At 38.9% G+C, this 20,999-nt stretch overlaps 1 protein-coding gene across 5 annotated transcripts in view; it reads right to left on the bottom strand.

The window, feature by feature from the left end:
* USP32 (ubiquitin specific peptidase 32) overlaps positions 1-20,999 on the bottom strand; it is a 148,763-nt gene that overhangs the window by 100,390 nt on the left and 27,374 nt on the right. For all 5 annotated transcript variants that reach the window (XM_074974367.1, XM_074974364.1, XM_074974362.1 and 2 more), the window contains exon 2: positions 16,280-16,407. In XM_074974367.1, the coding sequence (XP_074830468.1) occupies positions 16,280-16,407 (128 nt within the window). The remainder of the gene's footprint in view (positions 1-16,279; positions 16,408-20,999) is intronic.

Genomic DNA, 20,999 nt, shown 5'->3' with positions numbered 1-20,999 from the left:
AGAGCACAGGCAGCAGCACTAACCCCAGCAATCTTTCCCATCCCTCAGAGTAACTGTCCATTAGGGGTGATAATTTAGTCTACAATCATTCAATTTATGGCTGAGATTATCACAAGGTTGCCAATTTGTACCAACTGCAATGGTGGTTTTCCTATAATCTTGTAGAAGTAGAGACCAAAACACTTATTTTATATAGATCACAATTTCTGAAACTTTATTAGCTCATGGACCATCATCTTAAAAAAAAAAAAAAGTTGTGAACTAAATGGATTTAACCTAAGTTCAAATCCTACCAGTGGCAAACCTATCACAATTTGGGAAAGACTGCCAATGGTCCTTATTAATCTTCTTTGACGGTCTCTAAAAGTCTGATATTGTATAATGAGTTTCACGTAGCTTATCTTCCACCACAGTCACAAAAGATTGCTATGCTATGCAGAACACCAAGATTCTCAAGCTATGCTCTATTACGTTTTGTGATACACCCATTCTCCTGCTTTCCAGGCTAGCAATGATCAGTACGATTATGTGGGCAACAAACTGGCCACAACACTTTTCATTCCTGCCCTTTTGTGAAGCAAAAATAGGACCAGCTTCAAGAACACAGACCACGAATTCTGCCACAGAAGGGAAAAATATTTGAGGAGAAAGAGAAACAGCACCAAAGCGAGGAACAAAAGATAAGAGCAAAAAGTAATGAACAATGTCCGTGTGCAACAACAACTGAGGAAGAAAAACAGAGGCAGAAAAGAAGGGTTCAGACTACGCTTTCTATTGTCCACAGGGAATTATGTACCAAGGACAGAAAGCATGCACTTGAGCTGAGAAATACCTTCATGACAAATAAGCATGAATTATGGGTTGTTTTTTATTTTAAGCTGAACACAAAAATTCTGTAGCTGCGAGGTACTGGTGACAGAAACAAGTAGAATTTCCCAGAGTGGTATTCTATACAGAAGCCCAACTGTTACAGAACATTAGCTGCCCCAGGCCAAAGGAAAACTGGATGAGCCAACTTCAGTGTCTCCACTTCTCATTCAGCTTTGAAAGGCTACAAGAGACTATTTAAAATTGTAGGAAGAAAGGAAGTGGGCTATGAAATAATTTATAAACACTGGAAATTTTCAGACTACCCTGACAAGACTGAAAGGATATCAAACCACATGAGCCAACTTACAGCTCACAAAAATCATTCCCCTGCCACCACAATCGTCAAGAGATTTTTTCGCTAAGTGTTTTCTCAATACTAGTCCTACCCAATAGTAAAAAATACTATACCCAATAGTAAAAAAATACCATACACACCATCCCGTCACATAGTCCATCCTTGTTCTTTTGAAATGTCTAAAAGAGAATATGATTTTGTAACTAAAATACAAGACAGGGAACCAGAAAACCTGAATTCTCCTCCCAGTGAGGCCAGACAGCTGCTGGGTGACTTTGAGGAGCACTTTATCTTTGTTTTCTTATTTGTAAAATAGGGATACTTTCTACCTCATAATGTGTTGAGACCTAATTCATGAATGTATGTACCATGCTCTGAGATCCTCGGACAGAAGACACAACAAACATAAAACATTTTTACTTCTAAAGAAAAACCAGGGCTAATCCATGTGGCTGAGACTCTTTTCTTTGCTGATAGTAACTCCCTCTGTTGAGGGAGGGATTGGATCAAAACGAATTGGCTCTTTTTTGCCTCACTGTATGGGACTGCACTGTAATGGTAGTAAGTAACAAAGCTCCTCTCTCTCATCTGGATTTCAGAGCACTGGATAGAATAAAAGAAAAAGGAAGAAAAATTATACCTTAGTTCAACAGAAAGAAGTGATAATCATGACAGAGGAACTACATTCAGGAATGGGAACTGAGGAGTGACTGAAATCAAAAAGGGCTGGAGAGCACCAGCAGCACCCTTAATTCCTCCCCAGATCCAAGCAGTGCAACAAGGGGCAAAGAACAGGAAGGGAACAGACATGTTTCTGCAAGCCCAGGGGATGAGTATCACCACAATGCGGCTGCTGAAGAGATCAGTAGGCAGGTGGAAGCGTGCAGGCTCTGAAGGAGATTTTTCAGAGGGAGCCTGAACACATCTGATGATGTTGCTCTGGGGACTGCAGCTCTCACTTGCTAAGAAAAGCCCCTTGGCAGAGGACCAGAAAAACATCACTGGATTTTTATTTTTAAGACTAATCAGTTAAAAAATTCAAGTTGACAGTATCCCTTTAAACTACACATGAACTATGATTCATAAGTGTGAATTATTCTAGAGGTTCCTTCTATTATTCAATCCTATATTTTACTCCTTTTTTCACTTTACTCTTAGATCTTTTGTTGCCTGACTAGAAAGAGTAATTCAACTAGATGCGTAAGAGAGCTGGGAAAGGCATTTTACAAGGACAGCAAATTTATAGTTTTTTATTCAGTGTGCCACACCCTTTTCCAAACCCATTACAGAATATATATTGCAGCAGCAGGCCAGTGTATTTGGGGATATATCATTACGGAGGAAGGCCAAGAGGAAGGGATTGTCATTCTTTGATGATGCTTTTTCTGGAAACAGAATCTATACAACCAGCTGCTACAAGCTGGGCTGTTATTATGTTGACATCGTATGTAGAAATATAGCTATTTTGTAAATGTAAAAATTATTGCAAGAAGCAGACTGTAGGGCTGAGTCTATTGCTGTAACAGCAAGAATGGATTAAGAGAAATACTGTCTGAATCCCAATGCGGAGAAATAAGAATAAGATGGATAGCCTTTTGGTATACTGTGGGAGTACCTCAAATCATAAGCAGCATAGATCGAGTCTATGCAGAGTTTAATAAATTGCAGATTTAGTCCCCACCAATCCTGCAATTCACAATGTATGAAGAGACTGCTGTTCCCACAGACCCTCCAGGGACCAGAATGGAACTCCACATGGGCGAACTACAATGCCTGCATGTTATATAATGCAGGACTAGGGGTCCAAGTAAGCGTTTTTATAATATTATTTACATATATTTTTTAAATTAGGTAAAAAAATTACACTTTTGAGCTCTGTATCAGATTAACTTTAGCAACTAAATGCACTTCCATATTTATAATAAACAGAATATGTAACAAAGGTGGTTTCTCCAAACAGCACCTGAACATGCAGATTAAATTTAAAAGGCTAAATATGTAAAAGAGTTTAAATATGTTACTCCAGCGCAGCACTCACTTATAACGAGAGAAGGGTTTGAAAGGATAACCTACTGTAGAACTTTGCATTCTTTGGGATTGCGGGGAGGAGGAACCACTTCTGTGAGTAAAAAAAAAAATTCTCAACTCTTCCGCTATCAAACCTTTCCTTACATTTATTTTTCTTATTACCAAGTTTTTTCAGGAATGATAGACAATCCCATAAATGAGGTGTATGTGCAACAATAAATAAAAGGGTGAGAAAATACATCATGCATCTGAGAAGAATGACGATTTTATCACCAGCCATTTTCTCAAGGGAATATATTTATATGAAGGCATAATTCGTGTAGTTTGAAAAATAATTGAACTTTATATCTAAGAAGCAATTAGCTTGATAGGTGCTACATTCAAAAACATTCCTGAATCTTTTTAAACCCTTGACATTTAAAAAGTTAATATTTTTAAGGCATCTGAACTGTTCTAAACTCAACCCATATTGTTGTATATTCTAACAGAACTTCCTCCATTCATGTGCCACAAATTTTACTTTGCCCTAAAGCTAGGAGAAGTGGTAAGGCAGTTCAGAGAGGAGACTGAGGTCTTGGAAACCTATCAAATTGTACTTACAAATCCTAAATAAAACTGAATCCCATATTATTGGATAATACTTCACTTTAATTATTTTGATTCTAATGAATGGTACAGTAATTGGCATAATAATGTAATTTTTATGTAGGTTATATTAAAATTTACTTAAACATGCATCTTTATTTGTACACAAGCTCCATTATGACCTCTCAGCCTCCTTTGTCCACAGAGTCACTACTTTCCCCGCATCACTGAAAGTAATCAAAATTTGTTACTGGAAGATGAAGGCTATAACAGCTGAAGCATCATCTATTCATGTTTGGGTCATGAAGTTTCAATTTATAAACTAAAAACTTTCAATAGCTATTTTTTCCAGTCATCACACTAAAAATTCATTCTTTATTCACAAAATCAGTATTTTCTCACACACAGAGTGTTGTAATCTCTCTAGGTAATTTGTTCACGCAGCTATAGCCCTAATTTACAAATGCATTCTTTACCTTCTATTATACCATATTCTCATAAAAATAGTCACGTCATCTAAAGTGATAATCTGCATGAATCTAATCTGCATGAATCTTTACTGCAACAAGAATTTAAAATATCCAGCTAATAAGATAATGATGTGCTATTCCTCTGAATTCTGACTGGGTTTTTTGATACTTTGCTTACCTAAGTTATTATTATGACATACATCCAGTGCCAGCAAGAAAAAGTTCACCATACTACACTTCACTAACATTTCTTACACACCTTTCATACTTTTTGTACATTCGGCTTCAAAACCCTATGTCCACGTTTAAAAAAAAAACAAGGCATTAATTGTGCAGTTAGATCCACCAGTAACTGCTTCTCCTGCAATAAAATTTGTTGGCCTATTTTGCTAAAGATAAATAGGCTGCTCCTAGCTCTCAGTTTTACCTAATACAATATTGTAGGTATCCTTCTCAAGAGGAATCAATAGTTCACAAATCAAAAATGGCCAACAGGCCAAAATAATTTTTAATCATTTGGTATCAGCTTCTGGGCAACAACTTCTTGGACATGCAATGAAATGCTTCCTCTCATACTCCTTTAGTAACTACGATGAAGTGAGCTGTAGCTCACGAAAGCTTATGCTCAAATAAATTTGTTAGTCTCTAATGTGCCACAAGTACTCCTTTTCTTTTTATGGGGCAAAAGTCTCTTCTGCTACTTTGCGCACAAACAGCAACTGTGTGAAAGAAAGCAGAAGCTCTTTGCATGGTTTCCTTCTCTCCCAAGACCGTGCAAAGCTTGCATGAAAATGCACTAGAGGCTCCACTAAGCCAAGCATAGCAGGAACCAGAAAGCAGTAGTTTAACATAGCAAGTTTCCCCTGAAAGGGGAACAAAGTGGCAAGCAGAAAGGCTGCAGTAGTTAAAGCTATCCACAAACTTTACTCTCACACAATCTGTTGGGGCTTGTCTACAGTATAAAACTGTATGTTTTAACTTCATTACAAATAATCAAGTCAGCTGACAATGTTGACCATAGCTTACCAGTTAGCGTAGACCTGTTGGTTCAATCACAGTTCACTGATGTTATTCTAAAACACAATTTGTTCAGGAGTAAATTGATGGTCATCGGCATGTCAGCTAACTCAATTTTTCACAATTGTGTTCACATTCAACAACACTCTAATCTAAGCAGCCTTTGACCTCAGTATAAGTGCCGGCTCAACATCCTTTCTCAGGTCTTGACAAACAAACAGGTCTGGCCTCATCCGTATCCATTAAGAATACTGCTGGAAATATCACTTCCCTAGCCTGTCACCTTCATCACCTCACTCCTTTCTTTGTATCCCTCCACTGGCTCCCCTTCTTTATTATAGCATCAAACATCAGCGGCTTGTCTTTACTTTCAAGGCCCCTCATAGCCTATCCTCTCTCTACCTACCATCTCTCATTTGTTAGTGAAATTTCGATTCCTGCCCCCAATCAGCACATGATGCCAACCTCCATCATCCACTTAATAAATTTTCAAACATACATCACTTCTGGTTTTGAAACAATTTCAGAACGGCCTGTTTTTAAGGGTTCAAAAACCAGACAACAAGCAGATTTAAGGATTCAAAAATCAGACAACAAGCAGATTCATTTAGTTCATGGTTAGGACAGTCATATTTCCAACAACATTTCAACAAGACAAACAAAACAGGAATATAATATGCTGGGATTAAGTTGTGTCAGTCTACAAAATATAGTTACATATGTTAGATTGAAAGGGATTTTAAATATCTGCACTGAGATTAACTTCATTAGAGTTAATTATTTTATTTTAGAGTATAATCTGTTTCTCCAAAGATGGTTCATTATACCAGTTGGTGTAGCTGACATCTAGAGCAGTGTTTGCCCAAGCTCCCTAGTAAATAACCTAGCATTAGATATCAATCTGCTTACTTCAACAGCATTTATTTTATTGTTGGCTGAGCAAAACGAGGCCTAACATTCTGGTCAGTGGCATGTCTCTGTTTAACTCTCTGAATCTCGATAACTTTCGAAGACCACAGCCAATCAATTCCAAAGTTTCAGGAAACATTCTAGCCATCAGTGGAAAGAACCCTTCTGATTGTCATCAACATAAACCAGCAAAGCTTAGCTTCTGCACAGGGCCCACTTTGTGCTGCAGGCAGAGGAGCATGGCTGTATCAGAGATAACTGAGCCAAGCATCACCGACTCATTCCTGTTACTTTTCACACTTTGTATTTCAATCAGCAGCTGAAATGAGTCAAGCAAACGAAACTGCAGATCAGGACTGAGGTGCTTTCACAGAGTTGGAAGCAGTGTGGGTTTCAGGACTGGAAGAGTGGGGGCTGCTTCAGATCAGGAGCTATATTGGCTGAAGGGGTGGAAGGCTCGAGATCTGAATTACGGTTACCTCCACACTATGCCTGGCTCAGGCTAGATCATTTACCTTTTCCCAGCTAAAAGTATTATAGTTCATCTAAAAATAGTGCCCATTTGGTGCTGCAAGCCGTGATTCTTTTGGCTGCAACACCAAAAGGACACTGATCAAGGGCAAGCTGTTGATATTAAATTGATTTAAAAAAAAACAACTTCAACGACAATATTTTGGTTTAGTGGCATTATCCTGTATAATTGCTACAGGTTCAGGGATAGAAACTGCATTCCTGCCACCACCTGCCAGCTTAGCCTACATACGCAATGGAGTGACCCTCTAGTCACATAATTTTAAATACATGTTTTCACAACAGGAGTAATAATCTGGTATTTAAGAATACACATAATTATCACATTTCCAAGAGATCTCATATGAAAGCTATTTCAAATCCAGAACATTTCTAAAATTGGAATAAAGAGGGAATACTCCACATCCAGTCTGCAGAAGAGCGTCACTCCAGCTACTCCCTTACTTCCGCCGAAAGAAAAAATTCTAATTTTTCACATTCTATTAGTTGGGCATACCAGGCCTTCCAAAGCAAACAAAAATACAGGAATGTACAAAACAGTCTCACTTATAGACAATACTGAGAGGGATTTCTTCCAGGGAGTTCTCAAGGCCAACAATATAATAGTAAGGTCAGAGGGGTAGCCGTGTTAGTCTGTATCCACAAAAACAACAAGGAGTCCGGTGGCACCTTAAAGACTAACAGATTTATTTGGGAATAAGCTTTCCTGAGTAAAAACCCCACTTCTTCAGATGCATGAAGTCATCTGAAGTGGACTCACTAGAACAGCAAACTCCAGACGGCAAAGGAAGCAGCATCCAGAACAGGGACTGCTATACTAGGAAGACGTAGTAAAATGTGGCCCAACCAAGGCCACTCCTCCACAGCACTGCCTTGGACGCAGAACTGTGTTGGGGACCCACCCCCCCAACATTATGGGAGCACTATGACCCTGCTGGTGCCTCCCTTCTCCCCTGCTATATAGCTCTGGGGGGAGAACTGCAGAGGAGGCAGCCAGAGACTCCAGCTGGTAAGTCCAGAAGCAGTGAAACTAAAAGTACTTCAGATATTTAGAGAGCATTCTACAGTTTTGACTAGACTCTTCCTGCCCTGTGTTGACTAGCAGCTTGTTCCAACCCTTCCCCCTTCCTCAGTCTCTACCTCTCATCTTCACTCCAAACCTACCTTTTTTACCTTCTTCTCCCTGGTCCTGTCCCCCTCATCCAACCTTCTCTTACTTTTTCTTTCCATTTAGCTTATCCTCTGCTAACCAACCCCACCCCAGAATATCTTGGCACTAACATGATGTTTGTCGCCATCACATTGTTCTCTCTAGTTGTATGTTTTACCCCTTCATCTGTCTTGTCTATTTAGACCCTAAGCTCTTCCAGAGAAGACCATATAGTAGTTGTTTATACGGTGTGTAGCACAATGTGTTGGCCTTTAGGCACTACCATAAAAAACAGGAGTACCAACAGTGGTCCAAGCATCCTGAAGACAAGAAAACAGTTTAATTGTGAATAAGTCATAAAAGTATTTGACGGGTCAGAGAAAGCCCAGTTTACAGGCCCCACTGAAAGTCTTCATAGCCCAGTTCAAGACCAGATATCAACATCCAGTCAGTCAATTAAAAGTTGATGTCTTAAAAGTAAAATAACTTAAGAAACATCACTAATTGCTTCTAATCCAATATTCCAGTGATTGTTTATAATTATCTACACATGGCCTGAAGGTTGCCTTCTCCGATGGTTAAGTTAAGCTGTTATTTGCCTTTGGAATCTGCCTATACTTGACACAAAATGCTTCCCCCTACAAAACAAAAAACACAAAAACACAAACCTTTAGAACCCAGATTAACACAGAACCGGTTATAATGTGGCTCTACAAAACACCAAGGATATCCACATGGCATGACGAATAATGAAAAAATTGGTCTATAGATCTGAAATGCTATTAAATTGCTCTCCAGATGCAAGTTACCTTTTGAGAAAAATAACTTTGGCTGACTACTGATCTCCATCAGCAAAGTTAATTTATTCATTTTAAACTTTTATGAATGAGTTTTTTCTTCCTATAATCTGGGAAACTGCTCAAATTTCTATAATCTGGGAAACTGCTCAAATTTCTATAATCTGGGAAACTGCTCAAATTTCTATAATCTGGGAAACTGCTCAAGGGGTAACACTGGTTTTATTATGCCAACAAACGTAGTACAAAAGAGATTTCTCCAGACAGAGGTAGATTTTCAGTGCGATGCATCGCATTTTATCCATCCAACTCACACTATTGCTAATGAGAGCTCAATGTCTAATTTTTTTAATGAAAATTTTATACCCAGAGTCTCAGTCCATTTCTCTCTCATGTGGAATATTCTGTCAGCAAACAAAACAAGCTAAACTGTATTATTTATTAGGTTTGACATTCAGAGTTTGACAGCGGGTAGAGATATTGAAAGCCAGTAATAGTGGAGAAAGGACGTGCAGGAAGTTAAGAGAATTAATGATGGTAGGAGGTATGATTACAAGGTTAAAAGAACCAAGAGAGATTACTGAAAATTCACCATGAGAAAGATTTAAGATTAGCCTTAAAGCTCAAAAGATAGAAGAGTTGCAAAACAATAAAATTGAAGTTTGATTCAGTGTACACTATTAGAACTTCAAAATTCAGTATAGCTCTCTTTGTTCTAATATTCTCCTCCCTAGTTGCATGCAGGTAAGGAAATTCTATTAGTTTATTAATTATATATTTCTTATGATGTGGTTTGAATATTTCTGTTAAACCCAGGCTAATAAACTTCAGTGTATTTATTTCTTGTGCCCATTCTACTCTTTGCTTCGGTAAATATTTATTTACCATTTCTTTCCAATATCTGCAAGGGAATAAGCCAACAACGTCTCTACCCATATTTTTATTTGAAATCTTCAGTAAATAAGCATGCAGACAGTGCCTCTTATACTAGATTTTCAACTACCACTAAGCATCAATATGATGCATTTCAAAAACAGAAAGAGCAAGACTGAAAGTTCCCATTATTCTTTTCACATAAACCTCTTAAGAGGAGTCTTTTATGATGATCTGTTTCAGTACATCACAAGTACAATCACTTTCAGTACAATCACTTATTTCAGTTCCTTGTAACAAGTCTGTGTAAACTAAAACTTCAGGTGTTTGTTTTAACTGCTATTTTAACAAAACCTGGATGCTATTTTAACAAAACCTGTCTGCACAGAACTTGTATGGTATATTGGCAGATTACACCTCTTAAATGAGTGCAGCAGAACCCTGTAACTAATATTTTTGCTAACCAAATCCCATTTATCTATGATCTTTTCTGTAGTTTTCTGAGAAAACCAGGGCGGTGAGAGAAGACTAGCTCTCCTCCTTCCTCCCCTCCCCCACCCCAGCAAAATTTCTCTAGTATTGTATAGCTTAAACAAAATAAAATGAAAAATAGAAGATTTCGTCTATGAGCAGAAGTAACTTTCTCACTTTCAAGGTTCAAGTTCAGAATGAATCTTGTCTGAATATGAAGTCTAATATCCACTCCTAATGGAAATGGCACCTTTCCTATCACACTACTTAATATTTTTGGTAGTTTGGTTGTATCCATTGCTGGCAAAGTAGTGCATCAGAAAAATTTAACTCCTGGACAACTTTTAAATCAAAAGGTTTAAAACATTAAGAACTAGACTAAAACACTGATCGCACAGTGTAAGGTCAATAAGAGCTAAGAAGAGAATCCTATATTGGGTGCAAACTTAAGTTTGTCAAACAAACCACTAGGGGATGGGAAGTTTATTTTGAACTTCTTACACAAGCTTTTAATGAATGAGGGTGTCATTTGGCACCTAAAACGTCACATGGTAGTTGCTAACAAGACATCCCTGAACAGGTGATGAGGTTTCCTAGGAATCAATAAAAAATTAGGCTCAAGTTTCAGGTGTGTACATTGGTAGAAGACGGTCTGTGAGACACACTGTGGGCTGATGTCATATGAACAGGCCTGTTAATTCTATGGCCTGTGTATACTGGAATGACATCCAGTGAAGTTGACACCTTATCTTATCATGGACATGCTACATACAGCACTTTCAAGGAAGAAGGAAAAAACTAAATACTAATCATGGACAAACATTGTTAAACACATTACGTCAACTGTTTAACTGAGAAGAATAGTGTTCTACTCAATCTGACTGCCTGCGAATTTTAGTTTATTAGTATTTACTTCAGTATTTATTTAGCGGCTAATGCAATACCAAAAAGCATAGCTTTTAGGCCAGAAGAAATCCAGCCAGATATAATTTCATAGGACTACTCAATTAATACACTGTATCTTCTCTGTTCTACTCAAATATTTTAAAATATACTGTGTAAAAATTGCCATTTAACTGCTCTAGTCTCAAATATGAAAAAACTGCATTTCTAATACTAACAAATCTTTTTTAAAGTCACACACTTGGAATCATTTGAATCATTTATTGTTCCTGTTGTAAATTGCTAAATAATTTGATTGTCTTTGCTTTGTTTATAATCTTAGCATTATTTAGTTGCACAGGCCACCTTAATACTGAGTGCTTGACTTTGCAATCTTTATCCTGTTTTTAATGAAGGTTTTCAGGTGTAGTTTCCTAGGTTTTTAAACTATCAAACTGAAAACACAAATTCCAGCATGTGGGATTATTTGGAGACCCATATGGTTCATCAGATGGGTTAGAACCTTTAGAGAGCAGTTATGCTAGTGGAGTAATTGATAGCCAAAGTACTCATCTCCGCCTTAACATCATTTAGATCAATGGTTAAAGATAAAAGGTCTCAGAATAGAGCTTTGAGTAACTAATCTTTTTGCTTGCTTTCCCCACTTCCCAAGCCATCCAAGACAAGGGATATCTTCTTTAAAATATGGGTTTAACCAGGCCCTGATTTTGCTGAAGAATCTCATCAAGGTACTCAGTTCACAGAGATGAGTCACAAGCGTATTACTTAAAGTATATTGCCTGACTGACAATTATTAGGCATATTTGGACATTTTAATGCTACATAGTTTTGAGGTGTCACGGTCTCAGCATTTAGCCAGCATAATCCTGGTTCTTGCATTCATCTTGGTTCACTGACTGAAATCTGACACTTGCTGTCAGGTGGCGGGCAAGTTAAAGTAAGATAACCATGACGTAGTCTCTACCAGTGAGCAATGATTTAAAAAACAGAAGACAACCAGCAGACATTATTTGAAAACAAAATCCACTGCTATCTGTGATCACGTCTCATCACTAGAACACAGTTTAATCCCTAACACTGCACTACAAAGGGAGATGAGAGGTCCAGTCTCACAGTGAAATTTTAGGATTATTATTCCAACCCAATAACTCATAGGACAAGATACATTTTTGTTCCTATCCAATCACTTTATAGGCTATTAATAGCGAAAGCATCCTGACCATATATTTGGAAGTTAAGATTAGAGAGAGATTTCAAATGAAGAGTAAGTTATACAAAACCTTTTTTTTTTTAAATTTAATGTGAGCTAGCATGTACATAGCTATTTCCTCTTGGGACTTGGCTACACTTGCGAGTTACAGTGCAATAAAGGAGCCCCGGGCGCACTAGCTCACTACCCGTCCACACTGGCAAGGCACGTAGAGGGCTCCGACTCCACAGCTACAGCGCTGCTGGTACTCCACCTCGGCGAGTGGAATAACATTTGCTGCACCCCCGCTGGACCGCCGCCAGTGTGGACGAGGTGTTGCATTACTGCTCTCTGATCAGCCTCCGGAAACGGCCCATAATCCCCTTTAGTCAAGTGGCCACTCTTGTCATTGTTTTTGAATTACTGTAGGAATGCGGATATGCCCTTTGAAAGCCCCATTTCTGACATCCAGCTGCTTATCTGCTCCGAGACAAAGCAACCATTAGTTGGAAAGCTGTATGAGAGAGAGAGAGGCGGGGGGGGGGGGGGAGGGGTGTCTGCTGCTGAACTTACAAGACAGCATGCTGACATGCTCTCAGCCCCCCCAAAAACCCACTCTCTCCCCCCCCCCACATACACACAACACACTCCCTGTCACACTTCACCCCACCCCACCCATTTGAAAAGCACACTGCAGTCACTTGCATGCTGGGATAGCTGCCCATAATGCAATGCTCCCAATGCCGCTGCAAGTGCTGCAAATGTGGCCACGCCAGTTCACTTGAAGCTGTCAGTGTGAACAGACTGCAGCTCTTTCCCTACTGCGCTCTACGAAGGCTGGTTTAACTCAAAGCGCTCTACATCTGCAAGTGTAGCCATGCCCTTAAACACTGAACAAGTTGCATAAGAAATGTCCAACTATATCATAACAGTGAATAAAATAGTCCATGCTTTCATCATCTGTTTCAGCGCTGGGAAAGAAAAAAAAAAAAAGACAAAAAACTGATTTAAAACAGGCAAAAAAAAAAAACCATATTCATGGAATAAACAGCTATATCTTGGAGTAAATCTTGAGATCGATGCAAAAGAAACATCTGTCATATGTTATTTAAAAAATAAACCTTTTGTATTAAATATTTCCCATATACGTATTACCACGCAGACAGACAAAAGCATAGGTCCTCTAGTTGGTGGGGAAGGAGAGCTAATAATTGAGGACATCGAGAAGGCTGGGTTGTTTAATGACCATTTTGCTTCAGTCTTCACAGAAAATGCTAATGCTTACCAGATAATCAACACAATATTAACAACAAGGGGGAAGGAATGCAAGCCAAAATAGAGAAAGAAAAGGTTAAAGAATATTTAGGTAAGTTAGATGAATTAACATTGGCAGGACCTGATAAAACTCTTAAGGTACTTTAGGAACTGTCTGAAGCAATCTCAGAACCATTTGCAATGATCTTGAAGAACATTATAAGAAAAGTTAGAGGAGGACAAGAGAATAGTATCCATTGTTAAAAAGGGGAAAAGAGGACCTGGGAAGTTTTAGACCAGACAACGTAGTTTTGATACCTGGAGAGATACTGGAACAAGTTACTGATCAACCAACCTAGGGGATAACAGAGTTATAAGGAATAGCCATCATGAATCAGTCAAAACCAAATAAGGCCAAATCACCTGAATTTACTTCTTTGACATAGTTACTGACTTAGTGGATAGGGAGGAATCAGTAGATGTGATATAACTTGATTTATACTTTTGACAGTTCAACAAGACATTCTCATAAGCCAATTAGGGAAATGCGATCTAGATGAAATTACTATAAAGTGAGCGTACAACTGATTGAAAGACTGTACTCAGAATAGTTATCATCAATGGCTTGCTGTCAAACTGGGAATGCGCGTCATACAGCAGTCATCCTGAGTCCAGGACTACTCAGTGTTTCCATTCATGACTTGGTAATGGAGTGAAGAGTATGCTTACAAAATCTGCAGAGGACAACAAACTGGGAGGGGGGTTGCAAGCACTTTGGTGGACAGGATAAGAACTCAAAATGACATTGACAGATTAGAGAATTGGTCTGAAAGCAACAAAAATTCAATAAAAACAAGTACAAAGTACAGTGAAAGCTGTTTTATCCAGCACATTGGGGGTGCTAATAAGTGAAAAATGCCAGTTAACAAAGAGGGAGGGAATTTGGGGGCAGGGGGATTTGAGGTTGGGACACAGGCTCTGGGAGGGAGTTAGAGTGCAGAAGGGGGCTGAGAGCAGGGGGTTGGGGTGTCAGATCCGGGGGGGGTCACTCACCTCGGGCAGCTTCTCACAAGTGGCGACCTGTCCCGGCTGCTCCTAGGCAGAGGCGTGGCAGGCGGCTCTGCACACTGCTCCCACCCCGCCCCAAACACTGGCTCCACAGCTCCCATTGCCCAGAAACCATGGCCAACCGGAGCTGCAGGGGCGGCACTTGCGGACAGAGGCGGCACACAGAGCTGCCTAGCTGCGCCTCCTCCCAGGATCAGCAAGGATAGGTCACCACTTGCGGGGAGCGACGCAGAGCCAGGTAGGGAACCTGCCAGCCCCATGCCAACCGGACTATAAACCGGACTTTCTATGAAGATTAGAAATGCTGATTTATAGAGCTTTCCGGTTGGTACAGGGCCAGATAACACAGCTTTTTACTGTACTACTCTTAGGAAGGAAAAACCAAAAACACAACTATAAAATAGGGAGTAACTGGCTAGGAGATAATACTGCTGAAAAGGATCTGGGGGCTACAGTGGATCACAGATTGAACACAATTCCAATCAACAATATGACGCCGTTGCAAGAAAAAGGCTAACGTTCTGGGGTGTATTAATAGGACTCTCATATCTAAGTCATGGGTGGTAATTGTCCCACTCTAGTGGGCACTTGTGAGGCCTCAGCTGGAATACTGTGTTCAGTTCTGGGCACCACACGTTAAGATGTGGACAAACTGGAGAGTCCAGAGGAGAACAACAAAAGTGATAACGGTTTAGAAATCCTGACCGATGAGAAAAAGTTAGAAAAACTGGGCATGCCTAGTCTTGAGAAAAGGAGGCTGTGATAACCGTCTTCCATTATGTTAAGGGCTGTTATAAAGTGGACTTTGATCAATTGTTCCCCGTGTCCACTGAAGATCGGACAAGAAGTAATGGGCTTAATCTGCAGCAACGGAGATTTACGTTAGCTATTAGGAAAAACTTTCTAAATATAAGGGTAGTTAAGCTAAGCCTTCATGATTGGAGTTTTTTAAGAACAAGTTGGATAAATACCTTCAGGGATGGTCTAGGTTTACCTGGTCCTGCCTCGGCACAAGGGGCCAAATTTGATGAATTGAGATCCCTTCCACCCCTACATTTCAAGGATTATCTTTTAAAAAAATTAGATGTATGTACTGTGTACAAGGTCAGCAAAATTGAAGATATTATAAATATATGATTAGGAATGACAAACAGCAAGATCTCAGCTTAAAGTTCTGGCTAATCTTATTCTTTTCCCTCCAGCATTCAGTATTTTATTAATTTCTCTCTCAAATCACTTCAACACTGAAAAATAAAACATTTTTCTGAACCTCCATATTAATGCACAAGATGGCAGCGTGGTGGGTTTTTTTTGGTGGGGGGTTACACAATATTTTTATATATGGAGCACATTTTGTTTCTGGCTATTTCTGTATTATGTATGAGTCTTTACAAATATAGTTAAGTAATCTTATTTGATTTACAATCTTTTAAGACACTTAAATTGTCAGTAGAATTCTGGAGTAACCAGAAGCATGGGTACCTTTAAAAACAAAGAAAGCCCCACCCTGTCATGAGAACTCTACAGGATCAAGCTCCCACCTCAAATCAACATGAGTCTAGGACTTTGACTCTTTCGAAAATAAGATGGTATACCTCTCCATTCCGTTTCCCCACGCCAATCTCAGGCTGCCAACTGAGTGTAGATGTACCTCATTGTCACTTGACAGCTATTGCTCTGTCTTGATTAAGCAACAACATTGATAGTATCTGACCAGAATCGTGGCCAATTGTCCCCAGCCAGAAAAAGTGAGCGTAAAGCTGTATTAAAAATGGCATGCTCATCACAATTAGGATGGATGTATACTCACACATACATACATCCTCTAAGGAAAACAGTAAATATATAAATATAGATAGATATAATTACCTCTGCAACTTTTGGAGGCACTCCATCACCAAGCACTTCCCTAATGAAGCACTGCTGGCTCATGTAACATGAGAGTCCACAAGTTCTCTTGAAAGCATCTCTCAGACGCTTTAGTTCTACATCTGTAACTGTATTAAGAAAAAGAAATTATAATCAAGGAAGATGTGCAGGAATATTTAGCAGCTTTAACTGCACTATCAAGAAGTCCTTTCACAGAGAAATAAAAACTTCTAAAATATATCCTCTTGTCTTGCAATAAAAATACCTAGATAAATTAAAGAAATCGTGTATTTAAATTTATTAGCTGTCATTAGACATCTGGAAAAATATTCCAGAAAAGGAGTGAAAAGTCACATAGAACAAAAAATTTAACATCAATTGAATATTCTCTGTATAATATATACAAATCTGGACTGAGTATAAGCCAAACGCATGATCTGTAACTGATAGTTGCCAACATATAGTAAGAGTTGAACTAGCCAAGCTGCTTCATGTAAGCAGTTTTCATTTACCAAATAAAAAGGTCTGCTTTTGTGCTATATAAAAAAAGAGTTTCCGCAAATCATCACCTACAGGATCATAATACAAAAAGCATTAATAGAAAACAGATCTAACTACATTATGGTTAAGTTTTGGCAGGAGTGGAAAAATCATTTTTTAAGTTTTTCTTCCACAGTCACAGCTACAAGCTGATTTCTCTACTGAAGCGTATTTGCACCTACCTACGACATATGACAAAAGGATTGATGGGTTCCCCTTTACATGCACACAGGCTTCCTCTTGCCTGAAGAACTGGTCTTTGATTTTAATATTTTACACTTCCAGCATCTTTCTAATGAAGTTCTTCAAGGTCCTAATTCAGCAAGGCACTTAAGCTTGTGCTTAACTCATGTGCTTGAGTGCCTCGTTTGAATGGAAGCCAAAGTGCTCTGACAAAATGAAGTCTCAGAACCCTGTGAGATTCCATTCGATATCCATTTTATAAAGATAAGGTTCGGCACATTTCTGTTCCTTGGTCAAATCCCAAACTGGGTCAATATGCAGTGTAGCTGTAGCCCTGTCGGTCCCAGAATATGGGAGAGACAAGGCAGGTGAAATAACTTTTATTGGACCAACCTCTGTTGAAAGCCTCTCTCTCTCTCTCTCACCAACAGCAGGTGATCCAATAAAAGATATGTCACCCACCTTGTCTCTCTAAAATGGGTCAATGACAGAGCTAAGAACAGAGCCATGGAGTTTTGATTCCTGTTGCCTACTGCACCACCACTCTCTCCCTTAAGACAATCTGAGCAGCATTACCCCCACTTCAATCCTGCATTTAAGTAGTGTGTTAACAGACTTTTCCTGCTGACTTAAAGTAAAAAAAAAAAAAAAAAAAAAAAAAAAGGGCGGGGGGGGTGTTTAGAAAATAAAGTCCTCTGTTTCTGTCAATGAACAAGTAAAACTGTCCCATACCTAAACTTGATAATTAGGAGTATCTAAAACCATTCCCTTGCCAATGCAGGAATAGTTTCTAGCAGATTTTCGAAAGCACATTTATTATAAGCTATTATCAAAACCCTTTGAATCTCTCCTCACCCAAGTATGTGTTCTAATCACTCTCCATTTATATCCTAAGAGAAAAAAGGAATAAAACATTAACTGGAATTCCCATCCCTAGGCTGTGTCAGACTGAGACAGGTTTGTGACCCTATTCTGCCATTAGAAGACTATATGACCCAGATCACGCATCAGTGACATTGTACTGCAGAACAGAACCATTTTTCACACTGCAGCCAGAACACAAAGCAAGCAACATTGGATGCAAAACTAACATTACCACTAGGGCATTTTTCATCGTCTTCATAAGATTACTCAAACCATCTCCCCTCTTGAAGGTCTATAAATCAGCAAGCTAAACAATAACAAACATGCCTGAATGGTTATTGGGGTTTAGGGCTTTGAGTGTTAGAAGCATACAGCACACCACAGATTTCATTCCAACCAGCGTCCTTGAAGATTACAACTTGTCCCTTAACTCACTGAAGATTCATTGTCACTGTTTTGTCAAAATATTTCTCACCTATTTTGAAACTGGTTCACATTTAAATTAAAAATCTACCTTTCATTAATAACTATGTTCACAAGAAATCCCCATATTTATTTTCATATATATTATTGGTTAAAGACAATGATACTGAAATTTTCATATGCTTTTTTTAAACTAAAAACAAGGTTTTAAAGGTTATGAGAAATGGGGTGATAAAGAAAGAAAAGAAGCTATTTTGACAGCATTAATGCTGTCATGAAGAGATAGTTCTGATGTAAGGATTTTACTTGAGCTATTGCCACTGCATATCATACTGATAAAACAAGAACTGACATATAATTAGGTGATCTACTGGCAACGGCATTGTTATCTGGAGCATAAAGTAACATTTAAATTTCATACTCCCATATTAGTTGCTGTCTATATAGTCATTCCCAATTTTTATTTCTTGAGAGAAAGTAGGATTCTATGTAAAGTTTTGCTAAAACATCACAGTCTCGTTAGAAAATTCTCTCTGTGAAAATTCTCTCCTCAGCATTTATCTGGGCACAGGAAACAGCCCAAGGAATAACCTCCACAGCTGTAGGTTGCCCCCAACCTCTCCTGAAGAGTGGGGGACAGGACACAAGGCTAGAGATTCTGCACACCTGATCCTGTATCTCACCATAGCCTTCAAATATGTAAGGAATTCACGTAGCAAGACTCCATACAACGCTTGTCTGACTAAGTATTTTTGTAGGAGTAAACCAAGATACCTAACTCTTGGACAAAATCTAAGTGTGATGAGAACACTGGATGTCCTACAAGATTTAAGTTCAGGACCTTCATGGTATTATTCTCTGAAATGCTTCCAGTTCCACATGTAGGGCTAGAAAGACAGGCAGAACTACCAGGTCTAAATGCATAGAAGAGACATTGGTGAGGGGAGGACAAATTTATGCTTATTAAGAATGGGGAACCTTCTGGGGAAGGAGAAGCCTACAGAGGAAACATAAGCTCCACCTTAACCAAAATGGAACCAGACTGTTGGCATGTAAAATTAAGAAGGCTGTAGAGGATTTTTTTAAACTAAGGACTCTGGGAAACCTGACAAGTATGGAGGAGCACATCCCTTAGGGATCAATTTATTAAAAGATGAGCTCTATATTCTAATATACAGAATAGGAAAGAAATTGCTAAAGTACAGGTAGAAGCTAGTGAGGAACAGCCAAACATAGAAGTCCAATTTAAACATAACTCATGAAAGCAACTAAATACTGACAATATGTACAAGGGCTTATATATAAATGCTAGAAGTCTACGTAAGTCAAATTCTAACAAGGAAAACAGGAAGGAGCACAAACTCTGGCAAGTAAAATGTAAATGTTTAATAAAACAAGATAAGAAAGAATTGGAGAAGCAACTTGCTAAAGATGCAAAAACTAACAGTACAATTTTTTAATTTTTAAGTATACCAAAGGCAGGAAGCCTGCCAAACAAGCAGTGGGGCTGCTACATGAGAAAGGTATTAAAGGAGCACTCCAGGAAGACAAGGCCAAAAGCCCACCTAGTCCAGTATCCTGTCTTCCGACAATGATCAATCCCAGGTGCCCCAAAGGCAATGAACAGAGCAGGTAATCATCAAGTGATCCATCCCGTCACGCATTCCCAGCTCCTGGCAAACAGAGTCTAGGGACACCATCCCTGCCCATGCTGGCTAATAGCAACTGGTGGACTTGGTCTCCATGAATTAATCTAGTTCTCCAACTGGGTGACTGGGCAACAAAATTGCAGATGAACTTTAACATTGATAATGCAAAGTAATGCAGATTGGAAAAAATAATTCCAACAATACATATACAATGAAGTGTTCTAAATTAACTGTTTATCACCCAAGAAAAAGATCTTGGAGTCACTGGATACTTCTCTGAAAACATCCACTAAATGTACAGAAGTGATTTAAAAAAAAAAAAAAAAAAAGCTAACAGTATGTTAGGAAAAAGGATAGAAAAGAAGAAGACAGGAAATATCATAATCACTATATAAATCCATGGTGCACCCATACCTTGAGTAGTGCCCAGTTCTAGTTATCCCATATCAGAAAGGATATAGTGGAATGTGAAAGTGTACAGAGAAGGGCAACAAAAATCATCAGGGTTATGGAACGGTTTCCACATGAGGAGAGCCTGAAGAGATTAGGGCTGCTCAGCTTAGAAAAGAGGCGACCATGAGGGGATATAATAGAGGTCTACAAAATTATAAATGCTGATCTGAATACAGTGAAAATTGAAAAAGTGAATAGAGAAGTGTTATTTATCCCTTCACATAACACAAGATGCAGGGGTCACCAGGTTTAATACAAACAAGAGAATGTACTTTTTCCACACAATCCACAGCTAACCTATGGAACTCATTGCCATGGACATTGTAATAGCCAAACGTATAACTGGGTTCAAAAAAGGACTGAATAAATTCATAAATAAGTCCATCAATGACTATTGCCAAGATAGTCAGGGACACAACCCCATGCTCGCGGAGACCAAAAGCATCCAACTACCAGAAACCAAGAGGGGAAGAAAGGGGTGGATCACCATAACTGCCCTGTTCTGTATACTCCCCCAAAGCTCCGGTATGGGCCACTGTAGGAGACAGGATACTGGGCAAGATGAACCATGGCATGACCCACTATGTTCTTATGTTCTATTTTACAGT

Source organism: Natator depressus, chromosome 17, assembly GCF_965152275.1.
Source record: "Natator depressus isolate rNatDep1 chromosome 17, rNatDep2.hap1, whole genome shotgun sequence".
NCBI lineage: Eukaryota > Metazoa > Chordata > Testudines > Cheloniidae > Natator > Natator depressus.
This window is presented reverse-complemented; position numbering and strand designations above follow the sequence as displayed.